This window comes from Lissotriton helveticus, chromosome 1_1 (assembly GCF_964261635.1).
Source record: "Lissotriton helveticus chromosome 1_1, aLisHel1.1, whole genome shotgun sequence".
Lineage (NCBI taxonomy): Eukaryota > Metazoa > Chordata > Amphibia > Caudata > Salamandridae > Lissotriton > Lissotriton helveticus.
The window spans coordinates 2,062,648,323-2,062,671,859 of NC_136057.1; the positions used below are offsets into that span (position 1 = coordinate 2,062,648,323).

At 45.8% G+C, this 23,537-nt stretch overlaps 1 protein-coding gene across 1 annotated transcript in view; it reads right to left on the minus strand.

The window, feature by feature from the left end:
* Positions 1–23,537, minus strand: part of MIGA1 (mitoguardin 1) — a 694,793-nt gene that overhangs the window by 308,513 nt on the left and 362,743 nt on the right. The window contains exon 8 of the mRNA XM_078659267.1: positions 8,593–8,693. Coding sequence (XP_078515393.1) covers positions 8,593–8,693 — 101 coding nt within the window. The remainder of the gene's footprint in view (positions 1–8,592; positions 8,694–23,537) is intronic.

The following is a 23,537-nucleotide window of genomic DNA, read 5'->3' on the forward strand; positions in this document are numbered from 1 at the left end:
TTGTTGCTTATTTATCATAAGCATCTAACAACCATTGACAAAGCCAATTGTCCTGGTTTGTTATAATGCTACTAACATTATATATATGGATGCAATGACTGAAGCAGAAAAATACCAGTTGGCCAGCACACTATGTTAAGCACAGATTTTTAGCTTAGGTGTTTTTTAGCAACGACCGTAATTATTTCGGCCACGCCCCTTTGAGAGACCCCCACGTGTTTTCACCCCACTTAAAACCCTGGCTGTGGTGCTACATAAGAAGGAACTGATGCCTGTGTGCCCTCTCTTCTGTAATATAGATAGCGTAGGTGCACATTATGCACCAGTGCAATCTTCATGGGGTGTTCCATCATTAGCATAGGGGCGTGGCTCCATGTTAATGAGGGAAACACTTTGCCTCTCACCTCCACCTGATTGTGGATGCAGAGGCAAAGAGGCTGTCAGGAGGCGAAGGAGGTGAACTGACTGTTTTCCGTAAAATTATGGCACATGAGGAGTCTGACCCCCTGAAAGTCATTCACTGTGTGCCTGCAGGGAAATCTCGTTTCCCTCTTTAAAGTGCAGGTGGGTGCCGCCTGCACAGAGAAAGACAGAGTGGTTGATTCAGCAGTCGGTCCATATTTCACTAATGCGCTGCCCTCTGGGCAGCACGAGATCGAAGCTTCCCTGGGAGAAGTGCACTACTTGCAATAGGGCACAATTACCCGGTTTGCACCTAGCGCGCCTGTTTAAAGGTGCCCCGTGGACAAACGGGGATAGTGCGCACATCATGCAGTATGGGTCCAGGTGAGTAATTCCACCTTCAGAAGGGCCTGGAGGAAGGAGGTGTTGTGGTTGTAGTGTAGTTTATTAGCAACGACTCCTGGCCCTCTCTTCCACCGCAGTATATTCAAAAGTGTTCCTGCCTAAACTGTGAAGCTGCTAATCTCTGCAGAGGCTGCACAACTCCGAGCACGCAGGCCAGAGTCTTTCTCTGCCGAAACATCATATTTTCTACAAGTGTTCACATCAAGGCTATGGATGGGTAAAGAGCAGTGCAGGTACTGGCTATCCCAGAGTACTGGCGTCCTTCTGAGAAGTGCTGGCCGCCTCCCATTGACAGTAATACATCACTGCTGAGAAGAGCAGCTAATGTCCATATGACGTAATCGGAGCTTGACAGTACAGGATCATTTATTTTAAAGCATGGATTAACATTTAGGGATAATACGTTTTTTTTATCCCGACATTTATATTTGCTTAGATGGCCCGAACCGAAGCATCTCATTTTCTCTGCCTTTACATAAGCTCTTTCATACTCAGAACTGGGAGCGCTTGGAAAATGGCGACATCATGGTAGCAAAAGCGCTATATTAAGAAAACAGCACTGCCTAAACTCTGCAGAATTAAAAATAGCACTACGCCACGTAGGAAACATGCAAGGAAGGCCAAGAGGACGGTTCCGTGAACATTTGCAATAGTTCGGTTACAGGCTTCACTTCAGTTCAGCTCTTCACGGGGCGGGGCCTGCCGCCTCTCCTTGCGGTAAACGCAAACATATGCGACCTGTCCTCAAATAATGTATATCAAATGAAGGGGCTCAGCGCATTTCCACGCCGCCTTCAAGTTCTGGATTTATAAACTAACAGTTGGATGGGCGGGCTCGCTCCTCCGAATGCCCCCGACCCCCCTTCTTTAACTCCTCCCCGTTACACGGCAAGGAATCACTCAAAAACAGCTGAAATACCCCCGAGAAAACACGTGCTGGTCTCCACACATTCCAGGCACTGCGAGGCAGCAGCGCCAACCTGGAGGCCTGGCTTGGCCTTCAGTCCTCCTGCTGGGCCGCGTTCGCAGCGCTGTTATTGCAGCAACTGGCCTTTTCTAACCCTTTGAATCGATCGCTTGGGTAACCTCATGCAGCGCTTGAAAGCCTCCCGTACTTCAGGGAACACACCAACCGCACAGCAAGAGTTTCTTGGGCCCTTGTGCAAGGTTGGGAACTAAGCCCTTCTGACCGCTGTCTGGGTAGTAAAATACAGCAATATACAGGGATCGGTGGGAACCTCACGCTGTCGGCTCTGGTGCCACTGCACCCAATGCACAGCTGATAGATGTGCACCAGGGGCCCTATTATGTAAAGGGAGCACTTTCCCTGTTTGCCCCCGGCGCACCTTGAACGGGGTGCGCAAGGCGCAAACAGGGAAAGTGAGCCCTATTACATAGAATGCGCTGCCCCCAGGTCAGCCGCGAACTTGTGCTGCCCTGGGAGCAGCGCACTCAAGTGAAATATGGAGTGGCTTTAAAGCAGCCGCTCCGTGTTTTACAGTGCAGGCGGGTTGCTTGGCAACCCTCCTGCACTTTAGAGATCCCCTTGTAAGCTGGTGGCATCAGTGACTGCACCCGTCTGCAAGCGGATGTCTGGGGGTGGGTCCATGAGACTCCCTTTCCCCCCCGCCAGAGGGCTGCAATCAGAGGCACACAGACAGTGCGCCACCTTTGAGGTAACACATTGTCAGTCCACCTCTTAAGAGGTTCTTTGCCTCTGCACCTGTGTCGGTAATACAGCAGCATTACACCGCCCCACCCCCACAAGCCACACCCCCTAGCACACAGATCAGCTACAGAACCAGTAGTCCTTGAATGGGAATTCGTGTTTTTAGGGCGAGGCCTCCGCCCACGTAAGTGGGAGGAGTTTCGAGATCCTAATGTTAAAGAAGAGAAAAAAAAAGTATCTCCTAGGGCTTTGGCGAGACAAATTCCACACATTCCTTAGCGTGTTCTGTCATCTGGCCAGTGATTCGTCTTCGTTGTGGTGTCGTTTTAATAGGCTTGAAGTGATAGGGTAAATGTAGTTTTCGGACGCCATGTTGGGCATTTTTCGTGCGTGCTCGCGCAAAGAAGTACATTAATTATAATTAGGAGCTGTCAGGGTGCCTCCGTAAGTGAATCCAGATGGCCGGGCGCGTTCACCATTCAGCAGCGCTCCGCGCGCTGCTGCTGCATGCCAGGCCGGGAAAGGGCTTCATTAGCCTCACTCATCCGGCGCTGAGACAGCAAGACACGGGGGCCCACGCCCCCCTCCCTCATCGGTATCGGCGAAGCTCGGCCCACCCTGCCTACCACTTGCCATGCAAACGAGAAGCACCAGTATCGAACGACAACCCTCCTGCTTCTGGGCGCTATCGAAATACAGACGTTACTTTGGTGCAGTTGATGGCGACAGAACAGCGCAGCTGCCCCCTCGTGAGCTGGGTACTAGTGAGACTGCGCCCTCGTGAACTGTGCAATAGTGAAACTTTGCTACAGCTGTGGCGACCAGCGCAGCTGCCCCCTCGTGTGCTCCGTGGCGTACAATCACCTGGTGGTTAGTTGGCATGGTTTGTTCATTCGTTCTGTCGCTTGTGACTGGAGCTGACCACGCCGCTGGTGAACAGCGCAGCTGCGCTCCCTACTGGCAGATATTAGTGAAACTGTGAGTAGCTGATGACGCGTGGTGCACATTCACCAATTTCCATCTACACTGTGTCAGCGCGTAGAAATCCTCACCGGTGAGTGGTGCCACTACAAATCCTTGACTGAATGTCTGTCAGGAATATAGTGACTGCGGGTCGTGTAGATTCGAGGAGGGCAAAGGTCACGTACTCAATGAGAGGTGACAGCGGCTGAAGGCACGGAGTACAGCGGCTCCACTGTGTGGTCTGAGGCGCACTGAGCCCACAAGCACCTACCTCTTTTCCAATGGGTGAGAGTTTTGACTGACTGGTGTGAAACAGAGCAGCTGCACCTCAGCCTTCGGGCACAATTAAAGTTTTCTCGTCGTGTATGAAGCCAAAAACAAACACAAAGCGCCTAATTTGGGCTGGGTGCGTTTAAACCTCAAAGGGCACCGGCGAACACAAAGCACGGCTGCGTGACAATGTGAAAGCGATTACATTTTGTCATGTTGTGGCCCGAGTTTGCATCCTGGGGGGTTTTAAAGCTCTCTCCGCACCTTTACAAATTGAAATAAACGGACGGGGGTTTGCCCAAGATCACAACGTGTGGCCGAGGCTACCAGAGGCTCGCCATGCGTCCTCGACGCCACAAAGTAGGAGCCCCGTTGATGGTGGGATGCGCGAGTGACTACGTTTAAGCGCCTCGAAGCCCCTCGCCATCCTCATATAGGAGCTTCCAGGGCCCAGTACATATGTCTATAGGATAAGGCTGCCGAGGGGCCCTAGACCTCCCCCCCTGAGGGTGAGTATAGCGCCCTCGCTTGAGCCTCTCCCGCCAAAAGTTGGGCGCTGCCCTCCACCGACCACCCGCCCCCTGTCCACCCGCTGTCACACCCGCAGATGAGAGCAACCGCCGCCGCGAGACTCCCCACCCTCCCTCCAGGCAGCGGCATTTTATTGTAGCGCCTTGAAGCAGGCCGGTATTCTGTATACATTCCCCATTTACTGCACGCGCAGTCCAGCTTCACTTTGAAAAGGGCGCCTCAGGTCACTCTCGAAAGACAGAACCACCAGTTTCTGCGTACCATCAAAGAGAAAATACCAAGTGCCCCGCCCCTACCCCCCCCCATACCCAAGTTGGAAGCCATCCACACCATGGTGTTATTGGAAGGGAGGAGCATTAATAACTTTCAGCTGCCTTTGAAATACAGAACTGTCTTATTCTGGGCGCAATCCAGGCAGTTTGAGGGTTAAATTCAGCTGTTCTTTTTCAACACGTTCTGGCAGGCACCCAGCTCTGTATTTATAATACCTACACGAACAACTCCTGCTCTCATACAATGTACTTAAAACCAACATAATTCCACGGCATTTTAGACGTATTTATTTGTGAAGGCTGGGAAAGGATTAGTAATGTTGAAGAAAAAAACAAATTTACATAAACGCAGCATTTACATTCTTAAGTTTATGCCTTGCAAGGAGGCAAAGATGGCCATTTGTGCCAAACCGAGAAGTTGATTTAACTAGAGTAGTGGGCATGGCTTCTGGGCTTATTATTCTATGTTCCTAATTTTAATTTCGAGCCGTGCACGACGAGTGCGAGTTGTGCAGCACGTTCTAAACATGGGTGTCCAAAGTAGGCCCAAGAGGCAAAACCGCGCCAGATTGTAAGGCAACAAAGGTAAAATGATTTTATATGCAATTGATCAGAATCGAACTCTTTTACCTGGTTGGCAGTTAAACTAACAAACTTCCATGAATCCGGCTTATGGACAAATGCTGAACGCCACTGCTGCACATATTTGACCCACTGTTAAAATCAGTTTTTGATCTTTATTTGGGGTAGGAGGGCTTTTGACAGTGAGTGCAGAGTGACAGCAAGTGACAGTGAATGCAAAGTGACAGCAAGTGACAGTGAATGCAGAGTGACAGCAAGTGACAGTGAATGCAGAGTGACAGCAAGTGACAGTGAGTGCAGAGTGACAGCAATTGACAGTGAGAGCAGAGTGACAGTGACTGCAAACTGAGGGCAGAGTGACAGTGAGGGCAGAGTGACAGTGAGGGCAGAGTGACAGTGAGGGCAGAGTGACAGTGAGTGCAGAGTGACAGTGAGTGCAGAGTGACAGTGAGTGCAGAGTGACAGTGAGTGCAGAGTGACAGTGAGTGCAGAGTGACAGTGAGTGCAGAGTGACGCAGAGTGACACTGAGTGCAGAGTGACACTGAGTGCAGAGTGACACTGAGTGCAGAGTGACAGTGAGTGCAGAGTGACAGTGAGTGCAGAGTGACAGTGAGTGCAGAAGTGCAGAGTGACAGTGAGTGCAGAGTGACAGTGAGTGCAGAGTGACAGTGATTGCAGAGTGACACTGATTGCAGAGTGACACTGATTGCAGAGTGACAGCAGAGTGACACTGATTGCAGAGTGACACTAGAGTGACACTGATTGCAGAGTGACACTAGAGTGACACTGCTTGCAGAGTGACACTGATTGCAGAGTGACACTAGAGTGACACTGATTGCAGAGTGACACTAGAGTGACACTGATTGCAGAGTGACACTAGAGTGACACTGATTGCAGAGTGACAGCAGAGTGACACTGATTGCAGAGTGACAGCAGAGTGACACTGATTGCAGAGTGACAGCAGAGTGACACTGATTGCAGAGTGACACTGATTGCAGAGTGACACTAGAGTGACACTGATTGCAGAGTGACACTAGAGTGACACTGATTGCAGAGTGACACTAGAGTGACACTGATTGCAGAGTGACACTAGAGTGACACTGATTGCAGAGTGACACTAGAGTGACACTGATTGCAGAGTGACACTAGAGTGACACTGATTGCAGACGCGTGTGACTAAAACCCAGCACGTTTGTTGTTTAGATCACAGCCGCTACGTGCACCTTGTTGTGAAATCACATCACCCGCCACTTTTGGATTTTCAAAGACGTTGTGGTTCGAAGGTTAAGGTAGGCTGGTGTAAGCACTGGGAGAGTGTCTCTTGTTGTACCTAGTATGGAACCTTGCTTTAAGCACACTTTTATTGTTTTGTTTTAGAATCAATTGGTCCTGAGGAGAACCCCCTTAACGAGTGGGGTTTGAAACGCGTCGACCACCTCATCCCCGTATTTGGTCTACATGCTTTGTGACAATAACAAAGTCCCTTCACCAATTTTGTGAACGATATATGTTTATTGTTGAATCATCAAAAAGACTTTAAAAATTGCATATTCAAAAGGGATTTTTTCCAATTTTGATTCATGACCTATACGTGGATTCACTTTTTTGTTGTTTAATGGTTATTCTTATATATTTGTACGTGTGAATGTGTCTTTGTATGACTGGACGGCCATGTATGTTTGAAGTATGGAAACGCCTTTTTTTCTTTGATATTGTTGTACATATTGTATATAAAAGAATCAATTGTTTTCTCCTTGCACCAAAAATTGTGTTATATTACAAAACAAAAAGTCTAAATAAGAATAAATCTTTTTTCATTGCTAATGGCAGCAGGTTGTGATTGTTTAAATTCAACACTTCCAGTTAAAATGGTTTAAAGTATCCCTCAGCATTGGCCCTTGTGTTGTTTTTTCACTGATTGCAGAGTGACACTAGAGTGACACTGATTGCAGAGTGACAGCAGAGTGACACTGATTGCAGAGTGACAGCAGAGTGACACTGATTGCAGAGTGACAGCAGAGTGACACTGATTGCAGAGTGTGAGTAGTGTGAACAGTGTGTAAGTGTGCAGGGTGCACATTGTGTGAGTGTGCAAGATGAGTCTGCAGGATGAACATTGTGTGACTATGCAGGGTGAACAGTGTGAGTGTGCAGTGTCAGCAGTGTGTGAATGTGTAGGGGCAGTGTGTGAGTGTGCAGGAAACAAACACTCAAAGTAAGTCCACCACACACATACATACCACCACACACAAGAAGACACACACACCATACACACACATACACCACACACACATACCACACACACACATACCACACACACACACACCACACACACACCATATACACACCACACACACATACACGACACACACATACCACTCATACACACCACACTCATCACCACTCACCCCCACAGACTCACCCCCACAGACTCACCACTACAAACACAACCACACACACAACACCAGCCGTCAGTACATGCTTTCACCAGGGCCAAACACCACCAGGCATCAATGCACTTTTTCACCAAACACAAACACCATCAGGCGTACAACACCAGGCAGCCGTCAGTGCATGCTTTTACAAGGCGCACTCAGCAGCAACCGTCGGTGCACGCTTTCACCAAACACACACCATCAGCCATCTCTGCACGCTTTTACCAAACACACACCCACCAGCCGTCAGTGCACCCTTCCACCAGGCACACACACCTCCAGGCGCCAGTGCACTCTTCCACCAAACACACACACCAACAGCCATCAGTCCACGCATCAATTGTTAACGCATCCACAATTAACTATTGTAGCAATCGCTGTATGATACACTTTACTTTTAAACATATTCATCTAAAGCACAGCATGCAACCATTGGTAAAATTACAATCTAACCCACATAATTCCACTACACACCACATGCACACACTCCATAACACATGGCAAAAAGACATTGGCATTTACAATGCCATTAGCTCAAACTCAAATAAATCCGAGCCCGATTGCATTTCTAATGCTTGTTTAATTATGCCATGGCGCCTCCGCTGGTGGGGCAAAGCTCTTACGCCCCAGAGGAGGACCCACACCTGGTTACAAGGAAGGCTGCAGTCCAAATATTGAGTCCAGTGATCTACCTCAGAAGCTCAGCGGTTAGCACCGTGCAAAGGGCACTATGCTGAATGCCCTGGTAATCCCAAATGGAGGAGATGGCAGCAAAATCGGGATTACGAATTATGCACAAATGCGACACCGACCTCACATTTTTACCCGGTTTTAATTTCACCAAGTAATCCATAGTGAGGTGTTAACATGCCTCACCCAGGAAAAATCGAAACCCCACGCAATTGGTAATTTCATGTACAGTGTTCTTGCGTTATTATGTCCATGGCACTCAGAACAACTTTGCAGGAGGTCAATTCTCGTACTAAGATGTATTGGTTAATCATTATGAATGTCAATGTTTTGATTAAAACCACATTATACTCTTTTTATCAGCGTTCCTACCTCTGCGGCCGAGACAAAGGAGTCCGTAGACGCAATACTCAGTGTATCCCGCAGACACAAGCCATCGGAGTGGTCCTTCACTGTAATATCTGTATCTTTATCTAAAGAAGAATAAAAGAAGCATTAGCACCCCAAAACAATGCTGGTACATGTATGAGCGAGCCGTACATAGAACTTAAACGTGAGCTAATTTTGCTCATAACAAACATACAAAAGCAGTAAAACAGCAAGGTGTCCCTAAGCATACGCTGCCCTGAAGCTGCAACATTCAGCAAACATTTGGATTTCTTAAAACAATATGAGACTGCTAGAACAGCTACTTGTTCCCCAGGGGGGGTGGAGTGGAAAGGGCAATCCAACTATTCACTCAATGTAAGATATTATTAGCACAATATTCTATTTCTTTACATTGTTCTATTTTTTCTTTACATTTTCTAATATTCTGACATACAAAATGGTATCTGCAAAAAGAGGCATTTTTTTAATTCTACCATGACATGTTTAACTGCTTCAAAGTAACCACTATGAAGAAATAGATATCTTTGGCTCATTTAAGAATCACAATGGATACTGTGAAGTCGTTTCGACCTTTGTTAGAATATAATAGCTTTATAATGTTCAGAAAGATGTTTTGAATTCATTTACACATTTCAGCTTTAGAATTCACCCAGGAATATGGTGATAGAAATCCGTGTTGGAATCCTGCATACTACTCAGCTGATTCTGCCATTGTTAATATATATATAATTAAGGTATATTTAGTAGAGGTAAGGATGAAAGGAATAAATGAATGAATTAATATTAATTTTCTAAAGCGCAAACTTTGCCCGGAGGCTTCAAGGCGCTGCTGGAGGGGCTGTCGGGCAGAAATAAAAGTAGGGCTCAAACTGCAGTATCTGTAAAAAGCAAGGTCTTCAGAGTTTTGTGGAACAGAGAGTGAGACTTGTCCAGAGCCTGGCAGCAGCGACAGAGAAGGATCTGCCTCCCCATCTAACTCTCTTAAACCTAGGCATTACCAGCAGATTTTTACTGGCCTATCAAAACTGTTTAGAGGGAAATAGCACTGAAAAAGCCCGTTCATACTATCTGAGCCTAGGTCATAAAAAGCCTTGTGAGGAAGACAAAGAGCCTTGAACAAAAATCTTCGATTTGAAGGGAGTCAGTGCAGCTTGCGTAGAGAAACTGAGACTGAGTGGTATTTATTTAGCCTGGCTGCTGTATTCTGCACTAGCTGCAGAAGACACACAAGACCCTTATTAATGCCCAAATAAAGGGCATTAGAATAGTCCAGTCTGGAAAGCACTAAGGCAATATCTGCCTCTTTCGGGAGATGAAGGAAAGGAAAGGGGGGATTGACTGATTCATACACATTCAGGCAATTACAGTCTGAACCAAATCGGAGGCCTTCATCGCACCAGGTGACATGCATTTTAGTATCTATCTCACAAAAAGGTAACCAGATGGTGTATTGTGAAAAAACACAAGTACAAGTGGAGAGAGGGGAAGGAAAGCACTTTTGTTAAGACGAAGACCCTCACTCACCCTGGGCTGACATGCTTTACCATTGGGTTCTCTCTTTACACTGGAACCGCAAGGTACCCAGTGTGGGCCACAACTCGCCCGTAGGAGATGAGCGCAAGGTGTTTTTATGTCATCCAATCTAGGGCTATGAATGAGGGGCAGAGTGCAAAACAAAACATAGCTAAGTGGGAGTTAACCCCTTGCGTGCGTGCGTCTGCCAACGGCCGCCGTGAGCACTACCTCAGTAGTGCTGCACACGTCTGTTGGCCGACGCGGCCCCGCCCACTCAATAGAACTCCTGCACCGCAGCGGAATTTGCGCCGCAGTTAAGGAGTTAAAACTGATTCCTGGTGGGCAAGGTCAATCTTTAATTGATACCCCGAGAGGATAGGTTAAATTAAGCCAAATAAAAATAGGGTTATGGATTATTTCCCTATTAGAACTCGGTCAACATTCTTCTGCCTCCGTAGACCAAAAGGTTCTTGGCATTCCTCAGGACCATTCTCTGTGGCACTCTACTCTAATTGTGCAAAAAATAGCAATGATAATAAATACGTACCATGCATTTACTTGTATGGAGTTTATCCGTGGTACAAGCTTCAAGTCAGGTCCACATGCAATTTGAGACTATTAGTCATACTAAACCTTCAAAAGTCCCTTCATAGCGGGTTTCAGGACTCTGCCTCCTGTCTCCCGCCGCATGAATGATAGGCTTGAGAGGGGCCTTTGCATTTTAGTGTGGAATTTTGTTGTCGAGGGGTGTTGGTACATCCATGATGTAGAGTTAGAAGACTCACCCTATTTTCATGTTAGTGCAGTAGGCTGGATTTTTCTGGATGGTAACGGAAAGTGGATGGATGGCAAATTATATTTTACTCATTCATACTGGTCAACAGGATGGTATAACCACTGATCTACACAGTGGTTGTCCTTTCCTTGACATACTTGGTTAACAAAAGAGTTTCAGGTTTACAGAGGTTCCCTGTATCATAGGCAATGTTCCCTCTAATTTTTTTCCTCTGTGTGTGCCATTGTAAGGTCTCTGTGCGCTGCAGCCAAGGCTATGTGCACCAGGAAACCGACCGTGCATGTGGGTGCAGCGACAAATATTAGTGCAGATTGTGTGTGTATTCATGTTAAATGCAGGTCAAGTCATGTGCTGCAATTAACATGAATACTTTCTCAAAGGCACACAATATGACCCACACAGGGCCGGCCTTAGCGCTGGTGGCACCCTTTGTGACAATTTAGTTGGTGCCCCCCAATGACCACCCCGTCAGTGATTCCTTCACTATAACCCTTCAACAGTGCCCGTCAAGGTCTCCATTACCACTCACTCTAAACAGAGACAATCAATCATAGGTATGTAAATCAGTGTATAAGAAATGTTACATATGACAGAGGATGCAAGGTACAGGAGTGACATGTCATTCATACGGATAGGTAGTATAGTTTAAGAGTGCTTTGTCTGGAGAAGCACAAACTCCGAATTTAAAATGTAACACCATATTTAGGGTTTCTCTTTAATAAGAATCGCTTTGCACCCAAATAAACCCTATTTGAAACATTAGGACAATGAATAGATGGGGGAAAAAAATCACAATGCTCTAATGTATACCTTGCAGTATGCATGAAGTTCTTTGATGACAGGTAATAGCTTACTGTTCTACTGTTCTATATTAGGATTTTAACTTCTAAACTGCAAGTAACAATCTCTGACAAAAGTAATAATCCGCTAACCAATTTTCATTCTATGTACTTTGTGACCTGCATGGTACACGTTCTTTGCAGCAGGCATATTAACCCTCTGCGCTAACCTTAAACCTTCACTAGAGAAAATTCTGATCTCTCTAATACAAGTAACATTACACTAACAAGCCAGGACTATTGGCTTTGCTAATGCTTCTTATTTGCAATGATAAATAAGCATCAACTATGCTTTCGTTGTATCTAACATTGCAAATGCTTCTGAAAGAACTATACCAAATCTCTTTGTAGTTACATAAAAGGCAGTGAAGGATGGTACTGCCGCAGAGTAAAGATTTTTGTTTTTTCACCCTGGGAGGGCAAAATTGAAGAGCCTGATAGGGACCCATTTAGGCAGGTGCGCAACGGTCATAGGGCTAAAGGTTCTTCAGCCTCCCCACCCGTCGTGTGTTTCAACCCAGGCGGGCTCGGCTGGGCAGTGTCTGGAGTCTTATTTCCGGCACGCCTGAGTTTTTAACACGTCTTTAAAGGCCATTTGCATACTTGCATACCTTTGTAAACTGGTTATCGAGGCGTCGTTTTTTTCTGATTCCAGTACCCCCTGGACCACTGCTCCGCCTATTTTTTACATTTTGTATTTTACATTTACTGCAGTAGTGTGAGAATGCATTTCATAAAAAGGAATATAAAGTAGTAGTGGCAAAAGGAAAAATGCCAGCCATGTGTTGTTTAAAGAGCTTGCAAAGACCTCATCTTGACACTACAAAGGATTATAAATAAAAAAGTATGTATTCATTTTAATGTGACTTTTCTGTTTTTGTTCCCTTTAATTATCAGTCATGGAACATTCAGGCAGCCCTAGAACACAATTAAAAGTGCTTTCTATTTATATTTGCCGTTCGAAGAATGCACAGATAAGTGCTGAAGATACGGCTTGGGTGGTAGTTTATTTTTGTACCGTCTGGTACATCAAAATGAGGAGCTGGCAAACGCAATCATAAGAGTGCAAGTTTGATGCTGGAGCAGCAGATTATTTCCTCCACCCTCAATCCCTGATTAATAGCCATAGTTTAACTTATATCTGAAACCCAACACCGCCGTAAATAACATGCTGAGTTACTTCAAGTGTCTGGGAATGCACCCTGCATTCAGACAAGTCACTCCTCATTTTCGTCCTTCATCTTCACGTTCACCCTGCACTTACAACTATCACAATGCACTCACACTGATCACCATGCACTCACACCATTCACCTGCCCACCCTGCACTCTCAGTGATCACTCTACACTCAAAACACACTTGTGCTGGTCTCCAGATACCTCACCCTGCAGTCACACGAGCACACTACTCACCTTGCACTCATGTGACACTTCACTCACCTGTCCCCCTCACTGATCAATCTGCAATCTCACTCAAACAAGCCCATCACCTAGCGCTTGGACGCCCCCGGGCAGCAATCGCGCTCTATAAATCTACCTTTCATTTTATTTCACTTAATTTCATCACTAACCATGCATTCATTCATCCCACTCAGCACTTACAGCTGCAACCAAATTCATATGGTAACCTCACTCAACCTGCAGTCTTTCCTTTTACCCTACTCTCACACTGTCACATTGCTCACTGTGCGCTCACACAGGCACTCTGCCACCCACACAGTGTAGAAGGTTAATGTGCCTGCTACAAAGAACGTGTACCTTGCAGATCAGAGAACTGAGTATGAGTAAACCATGAGTAGCGCTATAAAAAAATGAAATGTTTCTCAGAAAGGTGCTATAGAGACATGAGGTGCATTGCTGGTGAGTAGTAATGAGGTAATTCATGGAGGAGGACATGGGGAGGGTGGGCCAAAAAAGACTGTTGCACCATGTGCAACCAGTGCTAGGGCCAGCCCCGGCTGGGAGTGTTAGCCCCCCACCCGAGGTTTGAGTCTAGTTGCGCCTCTGCGTCTCGGCACCTGCTGAGCACCGCCAGCAGGACCCTGCCCACTTAAAGCCTTGGGCATGAGTTTACTTTCTGTGTCTGACCGGGCCCACTTAAACCCTTGGGTTTGGGGTTACTTTCTGTGTCTGTCCGCTCTCTGGCGTAGCGAGTCACAGGCATGAAGTAAGTCTGTTGACACCACGGGATGGCACAACAAAGCACGTCATGCTTGTAGTCCGGGCTTTAAGTGGGATGAAAAAACTGGGGGTGGTCTTTCATACGGGCCTGACTAATGTAACTAAGGGAGTGAGTTAAAACACTTACGCAAAAAATCTGTACTTAGCATAGTGTGCGGCCCCACTGGTATATTGCTACGTCTGTCCATTCATCCAGATATATAAATATATAACACAATGAGTAACATTACACCTACAACAAGCCAGGGTTATTGGCTTTGTCATAGATTGTAAATTGCATAAGATAAATAAGCAATAGCTAGGATTTCTTTGTATATAATATTAAAAATGCTTCTGTACTTGTGGGCAAGGTTGTGGCTAAGGCTAGAACTGCTGTCTTTCGAGCTGAGAAAGCAGCTCTAGCCTTACGTCTGCTCAGCATCCTGTGAATCAAAGCTTGTCATCTTGCTCATTTCATTTGTTAATAGAGCTCAGCACACAATCTGGCCTGCTCTATTGACAAAAGAAATGCAGCAAGTCTACAAGCACGACGTGTGCTTTCAGGTGATTCTGAAAGCACACGTCTTGATTGTAGACTTTTTGGATTTCTTTTGTTAAAAGGGCGTGGCTGCGGTGCAGATTGTGTGCCTTTGTGAAAGTAATCATGTTAATTGCAGCGCATGATGGATGCTGCAGTTAACATGAATACTTTCACAAAGGCACACAATCTGCCCTGCAGCCGCGCCCTTTCAACAAAAGAAATGCAGCAAGTGCAGGAGGCACTTGCTGCTGAACTAATCTACCGCTGTGCGCGCTTCAAACGCCACACTGCACGCTTAAGGACAGACAGGTGCTTGCGCACGCACCTTACAGGGAACAATGATCATAGGTACTTTATTTCTGCAGTCTATTTTGAATTAAGAGTGTTCCAGAATACTGGATCTTGAACTCAGAGGGGTCTGTCCTTTTGGTACAGCAATTAAAATTTCAGTTGGAGGATCCAGTAGGCATTTGCAGATCTCAGGGCTCTGGTTGGTTGGTCTGCCTGGGGCATGGATTCACAGGGAAGACTGTGCCCAACTCCAGTAAACAGTATGTATGGTTGCTGCAAAGTCATTTTGTGCCCTGGGCACCCCCATTTTTTTCTGACTGGTACTAGTGGTAACTGACTGACTGACCCTGGGCTCTGACTGCCCAGGGCCAGTGCAATGCTGAAAAGACACTTAGAATACAGTTAAAACACCTACATACTCTAGGGTACACTATGGGTTAGGGTACCCCTAAGATTAGCATGACCTCCTCTATAAGGCCAAACTACATAATAGGGCAGGGGGATTAAAACTACCTTTAGGCCCTAGTATATAATGGGGTATGGCAGTTTAGAGGCCAGCAGCCTTTCTGCACTTGCATGTGTGCCCTGCTGAAGCCTGAGGTCAGTTTAAAAGCAGTACCTGTTTGCAGGACTACTTTTAAAATGCAAATTATACCCAAACTCGACTTTGGTGTTTGGGGCACTTAATAGACTACAATATTTTGGCATATTCGATACCCCCAGGGTCTCCCCTCGGTGCCCCGGGATAGTGGGGGGGGGGCGGTGCTGGTACTTATAAGGAGGACTCTTATAAATTATGTTTTATATGCCCTGGGGTTAGTGAAATTGCACATTTCCCTCCCAACATTGCAGTAAAGTGCATCCCAAAATTGACTATTGCACTAGGAGCAATGTAAAGTGAGGATCGGCAATATTTAACCATATTCAGAACCCCTTAAGTCTCCCCTGGGTGTTCAAGGGGTGGAGACTTCTGTAGCTATAGGCAGTGTCCTTATAAAAGTCGTTTCATAGGCTGTGGTGTTGGAGAAATTGCCCAGTAAATTTTCCCCATTGCAGATTCCCAGCCACATAGGTTAACATGGCAAGAAGTTATTAACTAATAATTTCCTCCAGGAGAATCCTTAAAATATTTTTCAAGGATTCACTAGAATGCTATTGATAAATCCAACAATATGCTATTGTTAACTTTATCCTAAAATGTATAGACAAGAAGTTATAAGACTTCCTTGTCTGTAAACCAATATTCTGCCTCAAGTGGATTAGCCAGGCTGCTTTGAAGAGGTCATACATAGCCCGTGGGGTTAGAGAGTCGTTCTGGGAGGGCAGGGTTCTGCTACATAGGAATGCCAGAGCAGGGTGAGGGGTCGTAAACAATCTTCAATAGAAGGAGGAGACAGGCAGGAGAAGCCAGTTTTATTTACATCCCTACTCTTTGAACCCAGCCAGGTGGCAGGATTAAGGAAGGAACTAGCAGATGCAAGAGAGGGGGAGATGAACCATCCTGGAGGTTGGTTTAGCCAGCTCGTGCCTCTCTGCTGAAAAATCAGCCATGTTGAATTTTGAAGACGTGGTGCTCTGTGGTAGACTATAGTGCCACACTTTGGAGGATATGGTCATACTCTGGGGGTTTGCACTGCACCTCATTGGACAGGAGTGCCCTCCTGCCTGACCTAGACAACTTAAGATAAGTATCTGAGAGGGGCAGAGTCTCTTAGATCTGCTGCTTGAAAAAGAAGAAATGTCCATGCTGAGAAGTTCGACTTGTACCAACAAGGCTCTGCACTCTGAAGACTGCAGCTGCTGCACAACCTTGAACTACAGCCCTGTGGATCAAACCTGCTTCAAAGGGACTAAAGAGTGAACTCCCTGCAAGCTACAGGTTAACAGAGCTCACCTGGACCATCACCACCAAGACTCCCCAGCTTGGAGTACTACCAGTGGATTTGTAAGGGTTTTGTCCGAGTACATTGTGGGAAGTGAAGTCCCAAATATCAAAGATCATCTTGTTTCGGTCACTTTGGGACCCTCAAAGGAACTTCAGGAAGAAGTACAGAATTCTTCAGAAGTTTGGAGCAACTTTGTAAAAAAAACTCCATTAGTGGACCGACTAGACCTGGCCAGCCAAGCCGGTGACTTTCAATTGCGAGTCGGCCTGACGTCCAGTATCGTCCTTCTGAAAAGTTCCAGAGGTCCGACTTCCAGAGTTTGACCGGCAAGTGACTGAAACCCAAGCCGACAAACCCTCACCAAAGGTGGCCTAGTGAAGAGCAGCAAGGGACCCATGAAGAAAAAGCTCTGTAAAGGTTTTTAAGTCCGAACGTAGGACAGATGACTGGGACCAACCGCGAGAGTCAAGCTGCCCACCTTCAACCGCAAGCCGGCCTGGATCTCTGGTTCGTTCCGCTGGAAAGCTCCAGAAGTCTCACTTCCATACGTTTGACCAGGAGCTCAGGGCACAGCAAGCCGGCGAACCCTCACCAAATCCAGACTGGCTGAGAGCTTCGAGGGACCCCAGAAAGAAAAGCTACCGAAACGTTTCGGAGTCAGAAGGTAAAAACTTTGAGCGAGACCTACTGCGAGGGGTGGCTACACAGGGCTCCATTGTTGTCGGTCAAAAACTTTGACTTTGTCTCAGTCTAGCACGACCAGATGTCCCAATAGGTGCTATGGATTTCTATGTGCTATATAGTGCTAAATCTTTAAATATTCATATCGTCGGTTCCCCACTTTGGATTTTTTTTCATTTTGGTGTCATTTCAAAGATACTAATATTTCCTACTTTTAAAAAAAATTGGTGCTAGATTTCTATTGTGTGTTACGTCTTAATTATTTACTGAATTGGTGTTTTAAATTCTTTACATAGCTGTCTCTGAAGTTAAGCCTGCATGCTCGCAGCCAAGCTACCAAGGGTGGATCATGGAAATACTTTTCTGAGCCCTATTCTGAGCCCTAGACTGTGTTAGTGGCCTTACTACCAGTGGCAGATGGATATTTGCCACTACTAATAATCCACTTTCCTACAATGGTGCACAGGATTTTGAGTGCAATTTCAATATTTAATGTGACCCAATAGGTGGCTTTCATGGTCAGTTTAGCGTGGTTCCATTTTGTTAGAATGAGGTAATTCTTGTTACCTAGGTTTGAACCTGCTGATTTTTTGGGTAAACCCTTTCTGGACCATATTTCAGAAGACAAATAACACCATTACCAAAGCTCTCTTTAGCTCTACATACCTTTAATATACACCTGCGCTACCACTGCATTGCCGATTTATAATTTAAATTTCATCAGGATTACTCATGTGTGCCGTGTTAACACACAATATTGTCAAATTATTTTGGTTACTATGACGTAATATCTGACAAATACTGATTTTTTTGTTTCCTCTTTTTTGCAATAATTTGGTTCTACACACTGATTTCTTTATTGAATTACATGCATATGCATGCTATTTATATACAGCCTTGAAAAGTCCCAGTCGTGCAGCAACAGAGGGCAAAACCCATGTTGGCCGGTCCTACCTCACAAATTTCTACATAATGCCAATGAGGTCTGAAGTGCACTAAGGATTACAATACCAATACTAAAATAGAATTATAAAATCACTTTGTTTTACCTAATAGAAATGGAATTACCTGAATATTACTTTGAAACTAAGATACATACTTTTTTTCGACTAACCTATACCTTTATTCACTGTTCTAAATTGTTCTGTGATTTTTCAGGGATATGGCTCACTTATAGGATTAGTCCTCAGTATACCTGACCAGGAGACGTAGACACCTAGGATTATTACCCCAGTACAGATTTCACACTCTTCCTGGGTAGCATTCGCACTTTAGAAAACCTCACTTATTTATTCAAGTATTAACTAAAGTTAGGCAACTTTTAACCGGTAGAGTTGCCTGTAATTCACCCAGAAGTCTACAGAGCTTAAACGTAGATAAGCAAATGCCTCAAGTCACAACCATTCTGTTACAAATATGTCCACCATTTCAGTGAAAGCGTCTCGTCATGCACTAATGCCTTTATTTCTCAATAAAGCATACTATACTTGGCGACCAGCATACTGAACTGAATCGGCTGAGGAACAGCCGACCATGTGCGTAATGGCCTCGCTTATAGCACTTTTGAAAACTTTTGCATAATTGTGCAACTTTATAAGCAGTATGGTAGGAGCATCAGCACAAAAGCATTTCCACCACAAGATTCCAGAGCTCGTGCTTCCGGCCTTGGAAAGCACTGCAGCGCATTCTCTGCGGTGTACTGGCATTTGGTTCGGGTTACCTTAACTTCAGACATTACACATGAGCTGTTCAGAGTCTGTTTTATTTCCAGGCTACAGAAGTGTTCAGCTACCTAATGTCACCCATATCAGTTACTGCTGCTTCACTTTAAGACTGTTACACAGAACCGTGGCTAGAGGCCAACTCAGCCCAAATGGTTTATTCATCACTTCAGACGTTTACAATTCAGACTCGCTCGCTCTCAGTTCAAGAGTTTTTATGGTGCTTACTGGTCACTCTTTTGGACAGTGGACATATGTGCTCAAGTGTATTTACTCTTTATCTTTTTTAAATGCAATAAACTGAGTTATGTGACATTCACTGCGCAGTAAAGTCGCCCATCTAGAACCACAATAAAGGAAACATATGGTTCGGCTCTTAGGTGAATACAAAACCCCTGTTCCAATAATTCGACTACTAGGCCAAAGTTTCATTTGTTGGGATTATGAACACAAATGTATATTTTCTATTTGGAGTTTGGAATCAGAATCACAAAAATATATAATTTTTAAAAATCACTTTCATCAAATGTGTTCATTTTCACAGAATGTTCTTTTTCTCCTTTAGTCAAAGAAGAAAGGTATTATGCATTTCTCCTCTAGTAGATAACAACAAGCCTTTGCAATGCGTCTCGCATTTACTCGAGTTTGAGCTATTGGCATTGCCAATGACTATGCTTTTTATTTATGTTTTGTTTTTTAAAACAAATAAAAGGCAGGCAGTGACCAAACTCGAGTAAATGCGAGGCCTATTGCATTGCAAATGCTTGTTTTTCGTGTCTTCACTTTCCCTTCCTGTACTGGTGGCATGCACAATCCACACAGCACTCCTAATAAACCTAGTCAAGCTACACTACATCGTGAGGTCGGTCTCCAAGGGCTATAACCACAGTCTCCTCGCCGGGGTACAGGTTGCGTCCTTACCTTTCAAGGACACAGAACACGGGTACAATAAATCACTATATTTAGCATTGATCCTATTCATACTCAATTCAAGAATAGAGACGAATTTTAAGTCATGTTTCTGTTGTTTGTTTCCGTTGCAACGCATTTGAAATATGGTGATATAAATTTGCAAATTAAGTCATGCTTTGACAGGACCGACTTTGCCAGCAGTAACTACAGCAACTGTGGCAAATTTTTTTATCAGTGAATCAAAAGGCCGCTGCTGTGAGCTGCAGTGCACACGCTGACATCCAGTAAGCACTACTAAACATGTTTAACCGACCAGGAACTATCCAAACAAACCACCTCACGGCAACCTTCGAACACACGTTAGTTTTGTAATACAACAGGTAGATTATCCACTGTCTTTAAAACACAACCACCGCATCATGAGCATCTACTGAGCATAAAGGCAGGTTTGTGACATCTCAATAACAACAAGCATTTGCAATGCAATAGGACTCGCATTTACACAAGACCTATTGCATTGCAAACGGGAGTGTGGGCGGGCAGGGCAGGGGTGTGAGAAGGCACGGACAGCGGGAGTGCGGGGGACGAGGACGAAGGCACGGGCAAAGGGATTGCAGGCGGGAGGGTGGCAAGAAGGCACAGACAAAAGGAGTGCGGGTGGGGGAAGGAGTAGAAGGATGGAGTTCATTATGCGTATGGTTTCTTCGGTGTTGATTGGGGTCCAGGCGCGGAGGGTGGTGGTAGGGGGCTTCAGTTTGAAGGTAGGGGGAGAGGACAGTTCGCTGAAGCTGTTATGTCTGCGATCTTGCTGTGGAAGAACGAGGCTAGTGAGTCGCATAAATCTTGAGAGGGAGTGATGTCGTTGCCAGCGCTGGGGTTGTAGAGCTCATTGACTATGTTGAAGAGTTCTTTGCTGTTGTGGGCGTTGTTGTCTAGTCGGTTTTTAAATGCTGACTTCTTAGTGGTGCGGATCAGCTGGTGGTGTTTGTGGGTGGCGTTCTTGAAGGCGGTCATGTTGTCTGCGGTTGGGTTTTTTCTCCAGATTTTCTCGAGGGTGCGGCAGTTCTTTTTGGAGGTCTTAAGGTTGTCATTGAACCAAGTAGCTCTTTTGCTTTGTGGTCTGATGAGACGGTTTTTCAGGGGTGCTGGTTCGTCGGCGCAGTGGGTGATCCATTGTGCAAGGTTAGAGGCTGCTTGATTTGGGTCCGTTGATCTGGCGGGAGGATTTTGGTTCAGTGATGTGGTGAGCTGGTCGAGGGTAATTTTGTTCCAGTTTCTGCGGGGAGCCTGTTGCGGGTGGTGGTGGGTCGTTGACTTTCTGAAGCTGAAGTGGACGCAGCTGTGATCCGTCCAGTGGAGTCCTGTGGTGTGGTTAAAGGAGATGTGTTTGCTGGAGGAGAATATTGGGTCGAGCGTGTGTCCAGCGTAGTGGGTGGGGGTGTTCACTAGCTGTTTTAATCCGAGATTGGCGAGGTTATCAAGCAGGGTGGTGGTGTTGTTGTCATTCTTATTCTCCAGATGAAAGTTGAGGTCTCCTAGAAGAATGTAGTCCTCGGAAGAGAGGGCGTGTGGGCTGACAAGGTCGGCGATGTCTTCGCAAAATTGTGTATGAGGTCCTGGGGGTCTGTATATGAGGGTGCCTCTGAGTGTTGTCTTGGGGTCGGAGTGTATCTGGAAGTGGAGGTGTTCGGTGTCTCTGATGGTGTCATCGGAGCAGGTCGAGATGCGGATGGTGTTCTTGTGGACAATCGCGATGCCTCCTCCTGTTTTGTTGGTGCGGTCTCTTCGGATGATCTTGTATCCGTCCGGGATGGCTATGGCGATGTCGGGTGCAGATGAGGCATTCATCCAGGTTTCCGTGAGGAAGGCGACGTCTGGAGTTGTGGTGTCAAGTAGGTTCCAAAGTTCTATGGCGTGTCTGTGGACCGAACGGGTGTTGAGCAAGACGCACTTCAGGTGGTTGTTGTTGGAGCTCTGTTTGGCGTTTGTGGTTGTAGTGTGGGTTCTGATGCAGCAGAACTTGCAGGATTGGCAGGTGAAAGGTCCATGGGTACGGCCTGGTCCTCTGTCTATGCTCCTGATACCAGTCTTCGCGGAGGGCTTCCTTAGTATCTTCTCCACAGTCTGCCAGCAGAGGACTCACCTTGAGGCGCTCACCAAACCCCATGGCCTTGACGTCAGCAGTTGAGTCTTAATGGAGGTCATCTATCAGCAGGACCACTGGCCCAGGAGAAACACTCCTAGTCTCTGGGTGCCAGCTGGGGCCTGGAAGTCCTTATGTAATATCTTGCAGTGGAGTCAGGGGGCTTCTTCCAGATAGGTATCCCTTCAGCAGCATTGCTCTCAGGTCTAGAAAGTTCAGACAGTCTTTCCTTTGTTTAGGGCTTTTTAAGTGGGTGTGGAAAGTTCAAGAAGGTAGGACCCTCTGCCTAAACATAGGGTGCCACATCACCACTCCACCCATACCCCAACCTTCCTGCACAGCACCCAGTGCCCTTCCAACATGGCTGCTTGAAGTAGTCTGTTGAAAGCCACATCGGCGGGATCCCTACTCTCCAAAACGTCAAAAGGCAGCCCCTCCTCTGATTGACACCAGAGGTATGGCTGACCTCCTGCCTCACTACAGGGAAACTACAAGCTGCAAGATGCCTTTTCCTGAAAAGACCAATTGACCAGTAACAATTCAACCTGTACTGGACCCTGCTGCTTGCCTCTGGTGGAGTGAGTCTAGGCCCATTAGAGCTGCTCCAGAAACCCAAAAATGTTTGGGATTAGAAAATTGTTGGATGTCCAAGAACTCCAGACAGTCAGCACAGTCTCACGGAAATGGTGTTCAATCTCAATGCACCATCACTGGATATAGCTCCATCCCTGCACCGCTGGAGAGTTTTGAACTTCATAAAAAAGGGCAAATCAGAAGGTAAAATCTTTGACTGTGACAAACTCATTTGGGTGTATCTGAACTGAGGTCAGCCTGAAATCGGTCCCTGTCTACCGCTTGCAAAGACTATCATTAGCCCTTATTGATTTTTGGTGCTAATTTTACTTAAAATTTAAAAATACATATAACAGGTTGCCCTTATTGGATTTTCGTCGTTTTGGTGTCATTTTTTTATTCATATTTATTACTGTTTTGGTACAGCATAACTACATTAGACATTGCCCTAGGTTAAGCCTGTGTGCTTTGTTCTGTGACATGGCTACTGGGAGTTCAGAGCCCTGGTTGATTTTGTGACTTTTGGGGTTCGCCCTGAGAGCAACCGCCTATCACATAATAAAAAAATTACTTTCTTGAACATTTATGTTGATGTCCTCATCTATTAAGCATTGCATCCAATGAAAGCTAATAGCATGTAAAAAGTCGATAATTTTCGAAAGAATACGGAATGAAAAATGTTTCTTATCAAACTCAACTCTAACAGGGAAATTTGAGTTCCAAAAGCCCCAGGGAACCAAATACTGTAGAATCTGCAAAATGTTATCAGCAATGATTTGTAATATGCTGAGATGTAATATTGTCCTGCATCAGGCCTAATTAAAACATTCAAAGCCTCTAGGGGAAATTTTCACAATTTACTAATGGTAT